Here is a 21,357-nt window from a genome sequence, read left to right as displayed (position 1 = left end):
AAGGAGCCGGATTTCAAGGCCACGAAGCGAGGGCACTGTTGACATACGCAAATGCCGATTAACTTTGACGCATCAGGACTCGCAAATGTACTATTTATAGTCACTAGCAACAGTCGCTCAAGCAACAACAAACATATTAATGAAGACAGCAGTGCTAAAATTCAAGTTCTTTTACGTGGAGACACGCAGCACCTTTTTGTTTACTGTGTCGCCTACAGCGCTTGCTCGCCCGTTCTCGCATATGCGGGCACCGATTCCACAAGAGAGCCAGGCTTCCAGGAGCAGCTCGCTGTACCGAAGGAGCAAGCGCAGCTGACGGCAAGTGTTGATTTTTTGTGTGCGCATGTGTAGGCTATTGTAACTACGAGCTTCGCCTTTACATCCGACATCTCCGTGGAAACGAAAAAAGGAAGTCTCTAAAGTAGGATTCAGGGCCAGCAAACCTTACAGACCTGAAGTCGCTTACAGGTAATTATTACAGTGCGGCTCTGCCCCCAGAGTCTGTCTCTTAATTTCGCAGTGAACTAAGTCATTGCTAGCGCATGATATTCCAGGGTATATCCGCAAAAATGTGTTGCGATGCACGTTTCTCTTTATTACGTCAGAATAAACTATTTTTACAGCAGTCCTAAACGGAATCTACTCTTAAACATGCTTATAAAGCACCTGCGTCTCACCCGCTGATATATCCATATAGAGCCATTGATTATTCCTATGCCTCAGATTTCGCTGGTCTCTTTGTTTTTCTTCTTTCCAGTAGTCGTGTTTCCAGTGTTGCAGTAGTCGTGCAATAGCTCTGAATTATAAACATCCCTGTAACTGTTACAATCACATAATTGTTTAGTTCACTCAGCATCTGAAATGCGTTGCACGCAAGTCCTTGCATATTGCAGCACATATTTCCCTTGGGAATCGCAATGTCCATACACGCACACTGGCGCCCATTTACAGAAATGATGAGTACCCACGCAACCAGGAAAAAAGTTTTCCGCGCGGTTTGTGATCTAGGGAGGGGAAATTCTTTTGAATATAAAATTCATTTCATGGAGAATTCACAACTGTCGCCAAATCAATTCCAGAGTCTTATCCTTAAAATTCTCCCCAATATCTCCGGAAACTGCTGTGAAGTAAAGTGAAAGATGTTTAACCCTAATTAAAACAGTTTATAGAGAGCGGAAGCAACGGAATTTGCTGTACCTACATCAAGTGCCATCAGCTGGAAAGTGGCGAGGTACTGCCTAGAATTTGTTGTCTCCTTAAAAACACTTTGCACATGTTTTTTTTTTTTTTTTGTGGAAGTATTTGGCCTCTGTAAGAAAGAAGAAATTGTACGCTGACTTTGTTTACAACACGATGCTTAAATTTCTGTATAATATGGTACACTGTGGAGTCCCCATAAAGGGTGCCCGGCAAAGAGTTAGAAGAATGCTAGTAAGATCTGCTGTTAAAGTATTTTTCTTCCAGATACATTCTAACACCCTTAATATTAAGGCATCACTTGTGCAGAAAGGAATCGTCGTACCGTGGTCGACATAACTGCTCGTTGTATAAACCGCTCGTTGTGATTAACCGCTCCACACGACAAAGGTAACAAGCTTTCTCAACCTGCAACTCCGATGTCAAGTTTGAAATATCTTCCCAACAGAATTCTGATCTGCGATGACGAACAAGAAGGTGACGGCTGCTAACGCTGGTGAAGTGCTACCGCACCAGGAAGATGGCACGCGCAGTAATTCGGGCAACACATTAACGGCAGAGGCGGATGCTCTAAGCCGCATGCGGGAGCTGATCGCAGGTAAGCCACGATTGTGCCAGTGCGTGCCGTGTTACAACTTACTACATGGAGGGTGCAAGTTGATCCTAGTGAGAAATGCCATGTTATTGTTCCTAGTTTATGCAACGCTTGACGAAATATTGACCATCAGCACACTGCCGTAAACTTGTACCTCTATACTGCCCCGCGTTCATGAGAAGCCATTTGTCACGATGAATTAGTCCAGGCCATTGGGAGAAAGGTCGTTTAGAAATTCGTAGATTAATGAAATCTTTCGAGCTTGCTACATGCCATATAAACCGCATTCATTTGCTGGAATAAGTTCTCGAGGCGTTTACGTTTTCCTATATAACCGCGTAGAAAACAAGTTCATTCACAGTGCACTTATGTTTTATTGTCCATGTTTAATGCATGCTTCGTGTGAAGGCAATATTTAATTTTATGGATTCATTCTTGCGACGAAGCGAATTATCGCTTTAATTGTAACAAGAAAACTAAGTTCACCTCACATTGTCATTTTAGGGCTATGTGAGTATGATTATGCTCATCCGCCTTTCTGACGTTCAGAGAAAAATAAAACACGTCTGCCCAAAATTATTTCCTCTTAGACAACGGGGGACGGCCAGACATTGGTGCCGCATTACTGGCCCGTAGAAATGCTGGGCTTTTTTTTCTTTCTTGTTATACTTACGATGTGCATTTCTTTGATTTATCAGGTGAGCCGGAACTAGACAGTCCCACGGACGACGCTTTTCTGCTGAAGTTCTTACGCGGCCGGAAGTACAACGTTCACGAGGCATTCCGAACTCTGAAGAAGTACTTTCAAGTGCGCAGAGATAATCCGAACATATTCTCGTCTCAGGACCCAGATTCAAGTCCTCTCGATATCGCGTGCCAGAAGCACCAACTGGTGACTTTGTCCCGGAAAAAAGACCCCAAGGGAAGAGCTGTGATTCTGCTGAAGATTGGTAAGCTACGCTGCCTAACATGGATCTTACTGAGTTCATTTAACCGACAGTTAATTTATTCCGATTTCAAGTACCCTACAACCGATTGCCTTCCTTTTCTGTACAATGAGCATCATATCTTGACAGGACACATGTTTACTTCAGCATGCTATCCAGTGCACCACCCTCGTCCTGTACATGTGCAAGAAGAATGTCAGCACCCACGTGAGGTCACGTGCCCCTTGTCATAAGGCAGGGAGGGAGGGAGGGAGGGAGGGAGGGAGGGAGGGAGGGAGGGAGGGAGGGAGGGAGGGAGGGAGGGAGGGAGGGAGGGAGGTATTGAAATGATAGCTTCGGGGCTCCCACTCAGTCGAAAAATCGTCGCCGGCGTTGTGCAGCAAGACTGAAATTCCGCTAGTGCTGGAAATCCTACTCAATGTTATGCCGAGAAAGCTACGTGAGGATTCTGCGAAAAGCTAACATCCCACCGCGGTTGTGCTTAAAAACCAACGTGACGCATTAACGCCTGCAATGAAAGTAGTTCAAAGTATGACTCTTAATGTGGATTAACCCCTTACCGCATAGTGCATCATATACGATACATTAAATTTCCTTTGTGCGAAATTGTTCTGAACAGCCAGAAAATTAATTTCGGCTTTTTAGTACCACAGTGTGTATTGTATGGAATCCATGTGTGCAGTATATGTATCTTCGGAACGAATTATTTAGCTATTTTAAATGCAAATGTGCATACAGAAAGAATTCTTGTTTTTTTTTTTTTTACTTTCTGTAGAAATTCGATAGGTAGAAAGAACATTTTCTTCATTCTAATAAAAGCAGCGCTTCACTAAAATTATTGGGACATCATTGGGATTTATTTTGTCCGGTCTCAATATCATATGCGCAATACTCCTTTAGGCTACACTGTGATAAGGGTATTTCAATTTCAATTATTTAAATAAATCGCAACAAAACCAACCTAAGCAACATCATGCAAAAAGCATCTGGATCCCTAGCTCTCAGGCTAGTTGGAATCCATGCACATAATGTTCCAAACAAATTAATTAATTAACCGACAGCACAGACATTTGGCAAAATTTCAAAGGAGTAAAAGAGTCACAACCTATTCTCCCAACCTATTCTCCCAACCTATTTACTCGTGTATCAGATATGATACATCATGCAGGTAGGAGAAATTGTTTTCATTTTATCGGGTTTCATAATTTCATAAGTAGGAAATAAATTCACTGCAATCGAATCTTTTCACACACTATTGCGAGTTCAGATTACTTCCCCTTCCTTATTAGCTACTGATTCTAGTCAAAGTAGTGGTATTACATCGTATGGCAGACCCGAAAGTAAGCTCCTGTGCTCATTCGACATCCTGTGCCAGCCTCAGTGAAAGTTTACTAGAGATCCCTACACAGTGCGCTGACTGCCAAGACAAAATACATCATTTTCTAGTTAGTAGGAAGAAGAAAAAGATCGCGAATACCTTGCGTTGAGAACGGTTTGCAGGAAATACCACAGTTGTTGATGGGTGCCATGTACTACACTCATAATGTCTATATACCCGGTCAGTTTTGAACTCTAAAAAGATATTTTTGTTATGAAATTGCTGTTTGCTAATCAATAATGTAATTATGTTTAATGTAGAGCCGCATACGGAGAATTTTATATTTTTGCCGAATATCTCTTACTGCAGTGTATAATACAGGGTACACGACACTATATCGCAAAATTATTGCAACCGCATAATTTTTCTCAAAACGAAGGTTGATATTTGCGTCACGAATGGAGTACACTGTAAATTTCTGGGCAGAAAAAGAAAATTCACGCAGTAAGAGGTTAAAGTCGATGATGTCTCCACGAAACTGTATTAAATAATTTTAAGTAAAAGAAAATTTCCACAGCTTTCAGCTGAGATTTGACACCAACTTTCACTCACCAAGGATGAAGCACGCTGATGAATTGGCCCCGAATAGGGTGTGCAAGTGGATTGTATAGTAAGGCCGATATTATTTACGTGATAGAGCGCAGTGAATAAACAAACGATTAACTAAATTACTAATCCTTTTAGGCTCTTCTTAATTGCAAACATTATATGCAGTAATTGAAGGCTGTCAGCATTAAAAACTGTGTCCACTTTTAGCTTTTGTTTATCGGATATGCACTTCAATATTCTTAAAGTGAAACATACACATATTTAGCTCATTCAGTTACCTTCCCACAATGCGCATTTTTAAAACTGCGTCGTTCACATTTATAATACAGCAAACAAAGATACTTTGTCTATTTTATGCTCTAGAAGAAGTTAAAATGATTTACTCGAGGATATTGCCCACTGCATGCCATGCCAAAAATAAAAAATACACATTCAGTAAACGTCACGCGGTGTTTCGTGCAAAGTGGTATCTTGCGAGTGTATGCCAATGGGTATCCGCCTAATTATAGAAGTCCTAGTTACGGGAGGAACAATTAGGCAAGCAGGAAAGTGAATGTTGCGTTTTCCTGTTAGCTTGGCTTGAAATTGGCGGTCCCAGGTGGCGGCCACCAGAACTAGCTCGCGATGTGATGCGCTGCTGCTCCAACAGATCGCTGCAGACCCTTTGTGGCTGCAGCGTTCTCAGTTCGAAGGCGGCTTTCGTGATTTAAACTGCAGGTCTTCGCAACCACAGTGGACCACAGGCCGCTAATTCGCTTAATGCGGATCTTCAGGGCACCCTAATTGTTTCTTCATTAAGTGACCATGAAATTTGTAGCCATTTTTTTTTTGTAGGTGGAGCGTATAAGGCGTCTCTCTGAAACATTTAATTAAGGGAAAATGTTATCACGAAAAGAAGAAAGGTCACGTGTGAACACAGACAGCGCTGACATCAAATCACTCGAAAAAAGCTCTGATGCAAGTCCCTTATGTTTCACATGTCGCTCCCAGAGTGTTTGAACGCGCAGTTAATTTGCCATTTGCGCTCTTGCTTTTAGGAGCCTGGAACATCGACGCGTGCCCTCTGGACGAGTTCTTCAGAACAGGCATAGCTCACGTGGAATATGCTCATTTCGACGAGAAAGTTCAGCTAAATGGCATAGTGTCTGTGTTGGACATCAGTGGTTTGAGCATAAATCATTTGCGCTATTACACACCGGCAGTCATCAAACGGCTCGTCAACCTTGTTCAGGTAAGTGGATAGGTTTCGTCCGCGCTTTGGTAACGCACGATATAAACAACCGACACCAACTTTTGTGTGTACTGGCTCCCGAAGCTTCGCCAACTGGCGTTCCAGCTCCTGGCGTACAGCGTCATTTGTAACAGAAAAACACAAACTGGCAAGCTGAAAGCCCCACTCGGTACTTTCGCCGCGTGCGCCGCGCGCTTTGTTTTCCACGCGTACGCACTCGCGCAGGCGCGTCGCGATGTACCGCCAGCACTCCTCCTTGTAGAGTGGCGAGGCTATCGCGCATTCTCATGAAGAAAACTTAATTAAAATCAACGAAGTTGTTAAGTCTACTCTGCAGACAAGATGACTGACCGCGGTGAGTCACTATTGATCGCAAAGTGCGTTTCCCAAGTGAGATAGTATTTTCAGCACTGTCAAATCAAGCGGCTCACCCGTTAACCATCGTTTTGCGCTACACACACACACACACACACACACACACACACACACACACACACACACACACACACACACACACACACACACACACACACACACACACACACACACACACACACACACACACACACACACACACACACACACACACACACACACACACACACACACACACACACACACACACACACACACACACACACACACACACACACACACACACACACACACACACACACACACACACGCACGTACACACACACACACACACACACACACACACACACACACACACACACACACACACACACACACACACACACACACACACACACACACACACACACATACACACACACACACACACACATTATATATATATATATACGATACGAATTTTTATATTATCGCAGAACAAGTATACAGACCGAAGGAGGAGTTTCCCCACGAGCACAAATACTAGTAGCCGGAAAACATGGTAATGCATGGGAAATGAGTGCTCCTTGTGCTACAGAAGACATTACTGGTTCGCTGAGGCAGTTGAAATCCAAGGTCATTGAAAACATGGGTACTGTAGATCTAATTTATTTCGGTTCTTATAAAATGGTTGCGCTGCATGTATTGCAATATTTGGTTTTCACTCATGAAACCTGTGACGCAATTGCGGTATTGTGAGTGACTGGTGTCGATCCGCAGGTAAGCCGTGTATTAGCGACATAATTTCGTTACTGACAAATTTGCGAAAATCTATGTAGGCTTTTCGGCAAGGCATGTTTTGCAACCAAAAGGCTTCGTACCTATATCTTTTCTTGGATGCTGTAGAAATGAAAAGGTAGCCGTACGCCCCTAAGGCCACATTCACGCATGCGAGTCGCGAACGTATAGCACGCTGGATACCTGATGATTTGGTTGATTTCGGAGCGCCCACAAAGAACGGAGAGAGCATAGAATGGGAAAAACAAATCACATGAGGGGAGCGTGACGCCGAAAAATACTCCATCCTGTTGCACTCCATTGTACTCTTTCGATACTACTCCAATTCATCTTGATCAACATTTCTGAGTTTACGAAGAAGGGAGAACTCAGCACTTCTTTCTCCCACAAAGAGTGCGAGGCATCTCAGAAAGAGACCGTTTGCTTGCAAGAAACGGTCTTGTAGAGAAACGAATCTGTATAGTTTCACGCGTGGGTCTCGTCCTTTAGAGTTTTACGCGCAGTTGCTGCCCACGACACTACACTACTCAGTACCTCCGTTTTGCGTCGGCGGAAACGTTTCTGTATCACCAAATAACAGTCAGGCGCCACTCGTTCGCCGCGTTGCAGAGGAAGCTAACGGAGCAGCGTCTGCGCTAACGACGTCTCGACCTTTCACATTTCGCCACCGCGCCAGAAATACGGCGCTGTCGTCGCACGGTGAATTTTGAGCTTGAGTGACCTATGCTATAGTATTAATGTGAAAGCATTTCTTACCTCACGTGTACACGAGTTGTCACCATGGCGTGTTCTTTCCGAAAGGACACTGTGGCCCTGTAGAGAAGAAGGGAAATGTCAACGGCAGCCGCACGTTCGCCGCGCACACACCCGCCATGTATACGTCGCAGCGTTACATAAGTGTACATATAAAAAACAATAATTAAGCAGCCGATGGAGCTTCAGTGTAGGAAAACTTATGGGGCTTGTTATGCATCACACGTGGAGGTGTCATTGTGCACATTAGTGCGCCCGACTAATAAGCCAGGAGACCCGGGTGCTGCAAAAAGCGCCCGTATACACAGCGCGATGTCAGTGAGTGTTAAAAAATCCCAGGTGAACCCAATTTTCGGAGACCTCCACTACTGCGTTCCTCATAGCCTTGTCGCTTGGGGTGTTAAATGCCTCAAGCCGAACAACCATAACATTTCCAGCAATCATAACATTTTCTGAACATGAAATATTATGACATCTATAAAATAGAAAACGGGTCGGTTAATTGTGTGGGCTTATGCCTATATTATTTAGTATGCCAGCAATTGAGCTGCCATAAGTGTACTAGAAAGAAACGGACTCTAATCCCCATTATGCTAAACGAATGCTAGGAGAGAATCATGCAGAACAGCATACAGAAAACTGTTTTCTTTATTGCTGAGGTCGGGAGGGCGGTGAGGGTACAATTAAAAGGTCACATATTGAAATAGTCGAGTAGCTGTTCCAACTGTACCCGGATATCAAAGTAATGTTAGCTGGACCCTGATGTCTGCTACATTTTCAAAATTTCTTGGTTGATCTAGTGCAAACATGTAAGTTCCTGGAACAAAATGTTGAGAATGCGTGTATATTTCATATACTTTTATGCATCGCTGACAGGCAGAGGCTGGAAGCCTACGTAATGTGTTATGAGGAGGTTTTATTGTGGATGAAAAAGGGAAACAATACTTGGAGGTTTATCCTTGCTATTAAGGCGACATATGTGTTACGCAGTGGTTTCCAATTTTCGGCAGAGATCTATTACACATAGCAACGACGTAGTTCGGAAGTCTTAAACGTCGTTTTGTATTATCATTAGTATTCCGTTTATTATGTAGTATAATCCCAAAACTAAAGATAATTATGAAATATTGTTCTTTTTCAGGACTGCTTTCCACTGCGGCTCAAGGGTGTCTACATAATTAATAATCCTCCTTTGTTTGACGCCATCTTCACAATCGCCAAGCCCTTCATGAACGTGAAAATGGCGAGAAGGGTAAGCACCTAATCTTCATTCAGCCATCACTTCGTATGAAAATAAGCTAATCCTTCAAGAACTCCTTATCGCTTGAGGTATCGCGGAACATACTGCTGTCGGAATGGGCACTAAGTCGAAGAGGCATCCGATTATTCTAAACTGGTTTTGTTGCTACAGGGGCACGCTGCATAGTACTCGTTGGCTGCGTGCCACTATGCACTGCGGAAGCTACCAACACGCGGAAAGAGCCCTCAGAAGTGTAATATATTGGGTGTTTCCGCGAGAATATAAATTTAGTCTGCAGGTTCAAAATAGAAAATAAAGTATCTGCAGGAAGAACTTTCAGCCGCGGGACGCGGCAGACACAATATGTTGCAAAACTCTTGTAAGTATCCAGTATTCATCTACATAACAAAACCCAACTATCACAGTTAAGCGGTTAGCTTCAATACAAAGTTTAAAGCCATGAAGAAGGATTTGCCATTTCAGTTTTTAATGCGTAGGGAAACTCATTTTCTAAAACCCTGCACCGTGAGGAAATCACCTTTTGTTTCGCACGTAACCTAAACAGTCATTGCGAAATGTGGGGTCGTTATGTTTGACAGCGACGAAGCGAAATCAAGCGCACAACAAGAAGCAGTAGAGTAGGCAGTTCGAATCTGCGCCGCAGTCACTGCACTCGTTAATGCCGGACGGCGCTTCTGTCTTCTTGGGTTCTTGCGCGTCACTTCACGGTCACGGTTTTTTTTATGTCAAACTTTCGTGAACTTCAGGCCTCTTTATTCGTTTTTATTCGTTTCAAGAACTGATTCCACATCGTCTCGCTCACGGTTTCCAGCTCCCCTCTGAGGCAAACCCCCGATTGAAATAATTTAAAAGATAATTAGTGAGTTTTAGTTATTTCGTTGTGTATTTAGAAAAGTTTTGCATTAAACTGTGTTCTAGCTCCTGCAGGCATTATTTTTCCATTTAAAACTTACTATTCTTAGGATTTTCTAAGTTTTCGATGAAACACTCAGTATACGTATACGAACCAAATATATTAGCCTGCCAACGTTCACGTGTTTGATATTCAGATCGGACTAGTTTTAGTACCGATCCGATCGGTACCAAAGAGCGGATCTTGTAATCGGTAAGATATCCGATCGCAAGGAAAATTTTCTTTTTCTAAAAACATGATATAAAATACACTGCATTTCCTGGAAGATTACAAATAGAATGACAATTACTTCAATTAATTTAAATAATTTCATTGGAGCGAGGTTCGACTCCATCCTCCTATCGAGCGGAAAGAAAAATGCTGCATCAAATACCAGCATAATGGGCGGAAGATTATAAAAGCTGCTAATCATTTGCCCTCTCAAACAACCCACTCATAGCCTGTAATTCCAGTATTAGACGAAATGTTCTGCTGATATACCAACCAGGTTTGACGTCAAATGCTTGTTTCTCTATCCTGGAGTTTAGATCATTCTTGACAATACGCAGTAGATATATATTTATGCAAATAGGTGTGAAATTTTATATATAATCTCGCCCCTTTTCGCCCCTCCTGCTAGGGCCCAGTTAGGGCCTGCAGTATTTGATAAATAAATAAATAAATAAATAAATAAATAAATAAATAAATAAATAAATAAATAAATAAATAAATAAATAAATAAATAAATAAATAAATAAATAAATAAATAAATAAATAAATAAATAAATAAATAAATAAATAAATAAATAAATAAATAAATAAATATTTTCGCGGCTTTTAGGTAGGTATCATACTGGCAAGCCTTCACATATGGAGAGATATTATAGCTGGTTTCACTGTGCAGCTTTTCCGGAAACCTTTAAAATACGTGTAACTTCAAGATCACCAAATGAGTAGAGTGTAATCATCCGTTCCAGATTCATTTCTTTGGTTACGACTTGAACAAGCTACAGAACCTGGTGCCTGAAGACATCATTCCGAAAGAAGGTGGAGGCGCCCTCGAAAGTTACGACTACAGTGCAATGGAGGAGGAGTTGAAGAGCCACACTGGTTACTTCCGTGAGATCCTCAAGCGCGGTTACCACGACGGGCCAATAATTAATGCGTGAATGGAACGACACACTTGTTCTTGACTAAACGGGCCAAAATAGAGATGGGGACTGGCTGCTCTTTGCCCATTCGCTGAGGTTGATTGCAAATGTTGCTGGGCATTCGAATAGCTCGTGCAAGTGCACACCTAATGCTTCCTTAATGAATTTAAGATTATCTAGAGAACGTTGTTTGAAAGCTTCGGTGAGGCGCAGTGCACCCATCAAATAAATCTCCGGGGAACATTTCTGTTGTAATAATACACATTTTACACGCATGTTTGTTGTTCGTTCTCCTTATTAGTTCCCAATTAGTTTCATGAGCATAGACACAAAATTTGGTGGCATTGTTTTATTGGTAATGATACGTAAGACAGTACTAAATGGAATCATCATGCGCTATTTGCCTATGACAGCAAAATATCTATATTTGAATTTTCTTTATGACTTTGATCTCGGTTCCAACAGTGCGAAGCATTCGTGCGAAACTTGCGAATCTTGCGCTTCTTCAGCCGGATTTCTAGCACATACAAACTTGGCGTAACCCATGATTAATGCACTAAATGTAAAGAAAACCTCCCTTTTATATTTTCATCGATGTCATTCACAGCCTGTTCCAGGTATCTTATCGGCAGTTCTTATCTTACCTCAGTGAAGCATACAAATACCAAGGCATTCATTTAAAGAGTGTTCTAAGTTGGTCTTTTCATATAACTCAGGCTACTAATAAGGCAAACCATGTGCATGGTTACTTTAGGTGAAACCTGCGACAAGCTCCAACGCAAGTGAGCGGTGCCTTCACTCCATCTTGTTCCTTATGCTTTCATCCCACCGCTACACTAACACATATCCTCATGCCCGGCTGATCCTCCCCCGCCGGGCTCGGAGCTCTCCACTTGGGAAGAATGGGAGGCCTTACTGCGAACGACGGACCCCCATCGGTAGAAGACCACCATCACGCGGGCCGCGTATGTGCTGCAGCGACATCGACTGTCACACATATAGTGCAGAGAGGCCGTGCCTGGCCCGGGATTGCGGCCCACACCAGTGGACAATAAAGTTCTCTCGCTCTCTCTCTCTCTCCCTCCGCTTATGTAATACACGTTCATCCTAAATTGGAATAAACATGCACAGTTTGCGATCAACAAAAAAAAAAAAATAACATTTCAACTACTCCAGAAGCAGTACAAAATCGCGCTGCTCCATTCATCTTGTCGGCTTATTCTTACAATGTTTCTATCTCTGAACTAAAGCGTAATGCTGATCTGACAGCCCTAGCTAAACACCTGAATACCAGACTGCGTTTATTTCAAAATTTTTACTACCATCCTTCCCTTAAGTCCACTACCAGTTCCGCACACCACATTTCCGACCGTATAAAATACTACGCGAGAACTCTCTACCCTCCCACTGCCCCGACATCTGGACATTTATCAGCCTTCTTCATTCAAACATCAGGGGATTGGAATGACTTCAAAAATTTCATCATGGATCTAACCCAACAATCGTCATTCATATCATCTATAAGGAGTTCCATCTGGTGAATGTTTCGCCCCGGATGTAATCCCCCTTGATTGATACTTTTTGCTCTAAGCTCGCTTCAACTTTTTATTTCCTATTTGAACCATGAGAGTGCCTGGGGTTATCTTTGTGAAAAACTACTTATATGTATTTCTTTGATTCATTTTCTTCTAACGCATTGTTGCAAATCATGGACTACTACATATAATTTTGCACTGCACATCACAACATACACTAGCAGGTGTCAGTCCAGTGCCCTTTGCTCAACAGGTTGCAGATTTTGCTGTTTATTTTGTTATATTAAATGCAAATCACGATGGTTGTAAATAACAATGTCATAAATAATTACCCTCTTTAAAATATTCTTTTTGTGTTAATTGCCTAGCAAGAATAGTAGCCATGCAAACATTACTCATTCTAGTTACCCCGTAATCCGAAACACATATGCGGAGAGCGCCTAATTCAGTATATTGGGGCGAAATCATGAAAAGTCATACCACTTGAAACAAAAGCGGCTAGAAACCTCCTCTTGTCCATTAACCGTTTTTACACTTACCAGACTGAGCGGTATGTCTTTTGCTGATAATTTATATATGTGCGCTTGGGCGTTGGTCTCTATTGCTGATTATGTACAATAAATAGCTTTGTGTACATTATGCTGAAATAACAGCGTGCACAATGAGCCTCTACTTGTTTCGGCTATTGATCCAGCAAAGTTTGGCGATTGTTTTTGCATTCATCTTGAAAAATGAATAAACAAAGGCGGGCTGGAATCAGCCACCAGCGCAGCGCTGCAACGCTAACTATACTACTTCAGAATGCCTTAGGAAAATGAAATGAAAATAAAGTACTGGCCTGCAAAGAAATGCATACAGTAAGAAGATATCTACGGACCAACAATTAATATAACAAGCATAGGTTCATAGCTCAAACCATATTTTTCAAGATTTTTTTTTTTTTTCATTTGAAGAAATCCACTGTAAATCATTTCCCTTCTCTTGGTTGCGCATAAGTGGGTCCTGCTGCAAAGTGTGACGGCTTTCATCTGTAAACAAATTGCTCTAATTTAACCGCAGCAGACCGCTACACTACGTAAAGAGCAGACAAGAATTTGAAGTTGTTTGTCAGCGCTACAAGGCTGCACACGTAATATACTCAAGCAGTTCTGCAAGCTCTTTTTATCCGACAAGGATATTCTATAGACTACGTTTAGAAGAAATTTTACAGCCGGTAGCTAATTTTTTAACGAAGGCCACAAGGCAACAAAGGAGGAGAACGAAAAAATTTTCGCTTTCTTTCAATATCTTTCATTCTCCCTCTCCGAAAAGACCCCGAGAAGAAAATGATTATCAGTGCTGTGCAGTAAGAACCTGATAGAGCAGTGCTCGTGAACAGGGTTTGAAACGCGCTTTCAACGATGGAGAGAAAACTGCACAATTGATGAATGTTTAATTGATTCTTATTGGTGAGAAGCATATGACTTAATGAAGTCGCTGTACTTTAGGATGACCACTGCTGAGCAACAGAATGTGGTACCTAGATATCAAGTTGGATCTGCAAAGCTTGAACTATCCACCTACCAAAGCAGACTTCGCTTCTGCCTTTTCGTTAAAAATGTAAGACAACGGGAAACACACGAAAACAACTCTCAAGAAAGCAGGCGATGTAGCGCAGCTAGCATCCTTTACATTCGCAGCGCGATCTAAATGCATGAGGCGAAGAGGCTGAAGCAGCGGAAGGTCCTTCCCTCCCACCGAAGCATTCGAGCCAACAACAATGCGGCTCGGACGTCTGAGACGCCAGGATCCTGAGATGCGGGTCGGTGAGGCTCAAGCCGCTCGTGAAAAATGCACGATCCTCGGGTGCGGACTCTGCAAGCAGAAGCCGGCCGTGAATGATACCAGGAAATGCACAGCCCTATGGATCACTGCCTTGTCGTGGCGGAGGGGCTTGCGAAACTCGATGAAGTCGTGAGCTCTGCTGTGTAGGGCCACCCAAGATAGACAGGTCACGGCAGAGAGTTCTGACAAAATGTGATTCACTGGAGAAGGTAATGGCAACCCACTCCAGTATTTCCTGCCAAGAAAACCCTATGGCCAGTCACAATACCATTATCGATATGGCGCCGGAAGATGAGCCCCCCAGGTTGGAAGGCGTCCCACATGTTACTGGGGATGAACAAAGGGCGATTCCTAGTAGCTCCAGGACGAATGAAGCGGCTGGGCTAAAGCCAAAAGGACGCTCAGTTGTGGATGTGTCGGGAAGCGACCGGAAAGTCCGATGTTGCAAGGAGATATATCACATAGCAACATGGAATGTAAGATCTATGACGCAAGGTAAACTGGATATCGTCAAGCGAGAAATGGACAGATTGAACATTGATATCTTAGGTATCAGCGAGCTCAAGTGGACCGGAATGGGAGAATTTAACTCCGGCGACCATTATGTCTTTTATTGTGGGCACGAATCCAAGAGAAGGAATGGGGTCGCTCTCATAGTAAACAGAAGAATGAGCAAAGCAGTGCTAGGGTACAACCCCAAAAACGACCGAATGATTTCACTTCGGATCCAAGGTCACCCTTTCAACATAACAGTTATCCAAGTCTATGCACCGACCACTGCTGCTGAAGAAGCTGACGTTGAGAGATTTTATGCGGACCTACAATGCCTTTTAGACCGCACCCCATCATCAGACGTCGTTTTTCTCATAGGAGACTGGAATGCTAAGGTCGGGAGTGAAGAAATATCCGGAATTACGGGCAAGTTCGGTCTTGGTGAGCCAAATGAAGCTGGGCAGAGGCTAGTAGAGTTCTGTCAAGAAAACAACCTGACCATAGCGAATACTCATTTTCAACAGCACAAGAGGCGCCTGTACACATGGATTTCACCGGACGGTCTGTACAGGAATCAGATCGATTATATTATTTGCCGGCAGAGATGGAGAAGCGCTATACAAGCAGTAAAAACAAGGCCTGGGGCCGATTGTGGCACCGATCATCAGCTTCTTGTTGCCAAAATTAAGCTTCGATTGAGGAAAACGCAGAAAACTAGAAGGCCTTTCAGGTATGATCTGGATCAGATTCCATTAGAATATGCTGTGGAAGTGAGGAATCGATTTCAAGAATTAGATCTAGAAGACAAAGAGCCCGAAGAGATGTGGACTGATGTTCGTGATATAATACAAGAAGTTGCTACTAAGGTAGTTCCAAAGCAAAAGAAATGCAAAAAAGCAAACTGGTTATCTGAAGAGGCTTTGCAAATAGCTGAGGAAAGGAGGATGGCAAAAGTTATGGGGGAAAGAGAAAGATACAAGGTTCTCAATGCGGATTTTCAGAAAATAGCAAGGAGAGATAAGAATGCCTTCCTGAACATACAGTGTCAAGCAGTTGAGGACAACAGCCAATTAAGGAACACAAGAGCTCTGTATAAGACAATCAAAGATACCAAAGGAAGCTTCTGTGCTAAGCTGGGCGTGATAAAGGACAAACGAGGCAAGGACCTCACTGAAGCCTCAGAGATAAAGAAGAGGTGGCAGGAATACACAGAAGAACTGTACAAGAAGGACCCGGATGTGCAAACCCAACATAGGACGGTTGTGATTACTGATCTCGAGCCGGGCATCCTGAAGAGTGAAGTTGAATGGGCCTTAGCCAGCCTTGCTAAGAACAAAGCTAGCGGAATTGATGGTATTCCAGCTGAGTTGCTTCAAAACCTCAACCACGACGCTGTTAACACACTGCATACATTATGTCAAAAGATTTGGACAACCCTGCAGTGGCCACAGGATTGGAGGAGGTCAGTTTACATCCCCATTCCAAAGAAAGGCAGTGCCAAAGATTGTTCCAACTACCGCACGATCGCGCTTATTTCGCATGCTAGCAAGGTGATGTTAAAAATCCTGCAAGGTAGGCTGCAGCAGTATGTGGATCGGGAGCTTCCGGACGTGCAAGCTGGGTTTCGCAAGGGCAGAGGAACTAGAGACCAAATTGCCAACCTTCGCTGGATCATGGAAAAAGCAAGAGAGTTCCAGAAACCCATTTACTTCTGCTTTATTGATTATGCGAAAGCGTTTGACTGCGTAGATCACAGCAGATTGTGGCAAGCTCTCCAAGAGATGGGAGTTCCAATTCACCTCATCTGTCTCCTCAGGAACCTTTATGAAGGGCAAGAGGCCACAGTCAGAACTGGGCATGGTCTTACTGATTGGTTTCCGATTGAGAAAGGGGTGCGGCAAGGCTGCATACTGTCGCCCTGCCTATTTAACCTATATGCAGAGTGCATCATGAGAAAGGCCGGTCTGGACGAGTCTTCAGCTGGAGTGAAGATTGCTGGAAAACGTATCAACAACCTTAGGTATGCGGATGATACCACTTTAATGGCAGAAAGTGAAGTGGAACTCAAAAGACTTCTGATGCGCGTACAAGAAGAGAGTGAGAAGTTTGGGCTTAAACTGAACATTAAAAAGACGAAGATCATGGCGTCTTGCCCTATCAAGTCCTGGAGCATCAATGGACAAGAAGTGGAAGCTGTGACAGATTTTCTGTTCTTGGGCGCCAAGATTACCTCGGAAGGAGGCTGCAGCCATGAAATTAGGAGACGCCTGCTTCTGGGAAAGAGAGCAATGGTTAGCCTTGACCGCCTAGTAAAGAGCAGAGACATTAGTATGCCAACCAAGATCCGTATAACCCGTGCTATGGTCTTTCCAGTTGTGATGTATGGATGCGAGAGTTGGACTGTGAAAAAGGCTGACCGCCGAAGAATTGACGCGTTTGAATTGTGGTGCTGGCGAAAACTCTTAAGAGTTCCTTGGACTGCCAGAAGATCAAATCAGTCGATATTGTCGACCATAAACCCTGACTGCTCATTGGAGGGTCAAATTCTAAAGTTAAAGCTCAGCTACTTTGGTCATCTGATGAGAAGAGAGGAGTCGCTGGAGAAAGATTTGATGTTGGGAAAGGTTGAGGGTCGCCGGAGAAGGGGTAGGCAGCGAACGCGATGGTTAGATGGCATTCTCGAGGCATTGCAGATGAAGCTATGTGATGTTAAGAAGATAGTGAGAGACCGGAAAGCGTGGCGTGACATGGTCCATAGGGTCACGAAGAGTCGGACACGACTGAACGCCTGAACTGAACTGATAGTTAGTGCCAGCTTCCAGGCTCAGTTTCCAATGGCGGCCTGCCCAGAACCAGAAATCCGCTGCCTCATAGGCATGACCGCCGTCATGGTCAGTTGCTCCGCAGCCGGGATTCAGGTCCGCGGGTTTCGTTGCCACGATTAGTTTCCTGACCCTGGCAACGTTTAATGCTGGAACCCTAGCTAGGGAAGCTAGTTTAGCAGTGCTGTTAGAGGAACTGGAGGGTATGAAATGGGATGTCATAGGGCTAAGTGAGGTTAGGAGGCCAAATGAGGATTACACTCTACTAAACGGCGGGCATCGTTATCGAGGTTTACCGGAGAGACGAGAACTAGGAATAGAGTTCCTTGTCAAGCAGCATACAGCTGATAAAATAGATTAATTCTACAGCATTAATGAGAGAATGATAGGCATCGTAATTAAACTTAACAAGCGGTATAAGCTAAAGGTTGTGCAGACCTATGCGCCTACATGTAGTCATGATAATCAGGCAGTCGAAAGTTTATATGAAGATGTTGAATCGGCAATAAGGAAAGTAAAAAAATTACCGACGATTACGTTACTTCCTAATGCGAAATTTGAGCGCAGCAAATAAGCTGTTTCACCTTTTCGATAGATTGAGGCAAAGAAATCGAGCAACACATGTATGCGCTATGGCTCAGAAAGAACTGGCAGATAATTTCGCAGTGGCGAACGGCAGCGGCAATTTCGGCTCGGGCGGTGCACATATACAGATCCGCCGCCACTGATCTGGCTCTCTGATTGCCACCGCACAGGGGTTGCATTGGAGGAGGAGCGAAGAAAGGAATTAAGTTCGAGCCGGCGCTTTGACAACCGGAGACTCGCAGGAAGAGGGGGGAGGGGGGCGGCGTGTACACCCAGCGGAAAACGATGGGGGCAGAAGCGCGCGCAGCAAGCGGACAACGCGATAAAGGGAGGAGGGAAGAGATAGCAGCGACTGACTGATGCTGCTGACGCCGATAGTGAGTCAACCCCAGCTGCGGAGTTGGTTTCAGGGACAACGCCGCCGATGCCGACGCAAACAATGTGATACCCTCGCTTCCGTAGCGCCAAGAACCATGTCTAGCCGTGGGAAGGTGGTCACGTATTCGTCGACGTGCCGGGGCCTACGTGAAATAACCGGCGCGTCGGCAACTGAAGAGCACCCTATTCGCCACACAGGAACAGGGGGGGGGGGGGGGACCCTCCCCTCCTCTTTCTGCATGGCGGCGACGGTGTTCTATGCAGTCACGTTATCTTGACTCTCTAGCGGCGTCAGCGACATCCAGCGGTATCAGTCGGTCGCTGCTAGCGCTGGGGGGATGAAAGGGCGGCGGAGCTGGTTACGAGGCCGACGCCGACGCGAAACCCAGGAACGGACGCCATAGAGCTGCGCTCTAAAACGCAGTATACTGTACTGATGGGTGACTTCAATGCCAAGGTAGGCACAAATCAAGCTGGAGAGAGACCAGGAGTGGGTAACTATAGCATAAGCAGGGGGCATTTATTAGTTGAGTTCACAGAACGCAGTAGCCTACAAATCATGAATACCTTCTTCAGCAAACGGAAGAACCGGAAGAGGACATGGAAAAGCCCTAAAGGGGAGACTAAGAATGAAATTGAGTTCATGCTGTTTTCTAAACTTGTAATTGTGCAGGATGTAGAGGTAAGCAGAAATATTAGATGCAGTGACCACAGGATGGTAAACATCTCGCGGTAATCTGGATGCGAAGAGAGAACGGAAAATATTGGTAAAAAGAAGTCAATCAAGAAATTATTGGTGAAGGGAAAGTAGAAGAATTCAGGATCTCGCTGAAGAAGAAAGATTCAGCACTTACCGAGGAAGCCCACCTTAGCCTAGAAGCACTGAACAATAATTTCAGAGATATCATTACTGTGTGCGTGGTAGAAGTAGGCGGCATATAGGATAGTTAAAGAGAATACTGGTAAACTATCTAAGGAGACAAAGATTTTATTAAGGAACGCCAAAGTATGAAAGCCTCCAACTCAGCCGACAAGATAGAATTGGCCGAGATATCAAAGCTAATCAATAAGCGTCAAGTTGCCGACATGATGAAGTACAACATGGAGAAAATTGAGCATGCTCTAATGAAGGGTAGTAACCTAAAAGGGGTGGAGAAGAAATTGGGCACATACAAAAATCAGATTTGTGCACTGAGAGACCCCAAGGCGGGCAATATCATTACTAATATGAACAAAATAATCAAGGTAGCCGAGGATTTTTATACTGATCTATATAGTAGCTCAAATAGTCAGGAAAATAATGAGATTGGCAGTAGTGAAAAGCAGTCAGACGTTCGGCCAGTATTGAAGGACAAGGGAAGGACAAGAAAGCCTTAGAAGCTATGGAAAGGAGAAGCAGCAGGGGAGCATTAGGTAACTGCAGGCTTTTTCAAGGATGGAGGGTATTCGGGCTAGCAATACTGGCCACCCTGTATACGCAATGTCTGATGACTACGAAGGTACTGGAATCATAGAAGACTGCTAAGACTCTCTTAATTGACGTGAAAAGGGGTACTAAGGACATGAAAAAATACACACTATTCAGCTTACTATCCGCTACGTACATGGTTTTTATATTAAGGTAACCACTGATAGGATCAGGACAACCTTAGACTTCAATCAGCCAAAGGATCAGGCAGATTTTCGGAACGGGTACTTCACCATCGATCATATCCGTACTATCAACCGGTTCATAGTAAAGTGCTCGGAACGTAACCATGCCTCTATTCATAGCATTCATTGACTACGAGAAAGCATTTGGCTCGGTCCAAACCTCAGCAGTCGTGCAGGCATTGCAAAATCAGGGTACAGGTGAGTCTTATGTGAAATTTCTGGAAGATATCTATAGTGGTTAAACAGCAACCACTGTCCTGCATAAAGAAAGTAATAAAATTTCAATTAAAAAAGGTGTTAGGCACGGAGACAGAATCTCTCCACTGCTATTTACAGCTTGCTTAGACGACCTATTCAGAAACATAGAATGGGAGCAGTTAGGGATAAGGAAAGACATAGAATACTTGAGTAATCTGATATTTGCTGATAGCATTGCCTTGCTAAGTAACTCAGGGGAAAATTTGCAACGAGTGATTAATGACCTAGAAAGGAGAAGCCAAAACGGCAGGCCTAAAGATTTATATGCATAGGGCTAAAGTAATGTTGAGCAGCCTGGGAAAGCAATAGCAGTTTAAAATAGGTAGCGAAGAGCGGAAAGTCGCAGGCGAATGTCTGCTTAGGACAGGTAGTCCGGACCACTAAAAGGAAATAAATAGGAGAATAAAATTCGGAACGATCTCATTTGGAAGGTACTCCCACATTATGACAAGCAGTTAACCGATATCGCTCAAGAGCAAAGCATATAACAGTTGCATCTTACCTGTACTCACCTATGGGGCTTAAATGTGGAGGCTAACGAAAAGGGTTCTACTTAAGTTGAGGACAACGCAGAAATATATATGGAGCGGAAAATGATAGATGTACCGAAAAGAGATAGGTACCGTACAGAGTGGGTAAGAGAAATAACTCGAGGTATTGACATTCTAGAGGAAATCGATAAGAAGAAATGGACAGGAACTAGG

At 43.7% G+C, this 21,357-nt stretch overlaps 2 protein-coding genes across 2 annotated transcripts in view; both read left to right on the top strand.

Annotated features, from left to right (window-relative positions):
- The first annotated feature begins 1,659 nt into the window (after positions 1-1,659).
- On the top strand, positions 1,660-11,124 carry LOC146190625 (alpha-tocopherol transfer protein-like). The gene is made up of 5 exons (XM_084600216.1): positions 1,660-1,795; positions 2,491-2,742; positions 5,704-5,897; positions 8,944-9,054; positions 10,933-11,124. The coding sequence occupies exons 1-5, from the start codon at positions 1,660-1,662 to the stop codon at positions 11,122-11,124; spliced, it is 885 nt and encodes a 294-aa protein (XP_084456342.1).
- Positions 11,125-20,499: 9,375 nt separating this feature from the next.
- LOC146190624 (alpha-tocopherol transfer protein-like) overlaps positions 20,500-21,357 on the top strand; it is a 14,953-nt gene continuing 14,095 nt past the window's right edge. Inside the window, exon 1 of the mRNA XM_084600215.1 lies at positions 20,500-20,593. Within this exon, the coding sequence (XP_084456341.1) occupies positions 20,500-20,593 (94 nt within the window). The remainder of the gene's footprint in view (positions 20,594-21,357) is intronic.

The sequence above is a fragment of the Amblyomma maculatum genome, chromosome 4 (genome assembly GCF_055883805.1).
Source record: "Amblyomma maculatum isolate TAMU_Amacu chromosome 4, ASM5588380v1, whole genome shotgun sequence".
In the NCBI taxonomy this organism is placed as follows: Eukaryota; Metazoa; Arthropoda; class Arachnida; order Ixodida; family Ixodidae; genus Amblyomma; species Amblyomma maculatum.
The sequence above is the reverse complement of the archived record's forward strand: the minus strand, read 5'-3'. Positions and strand labels throughout refer to the sequence as shown.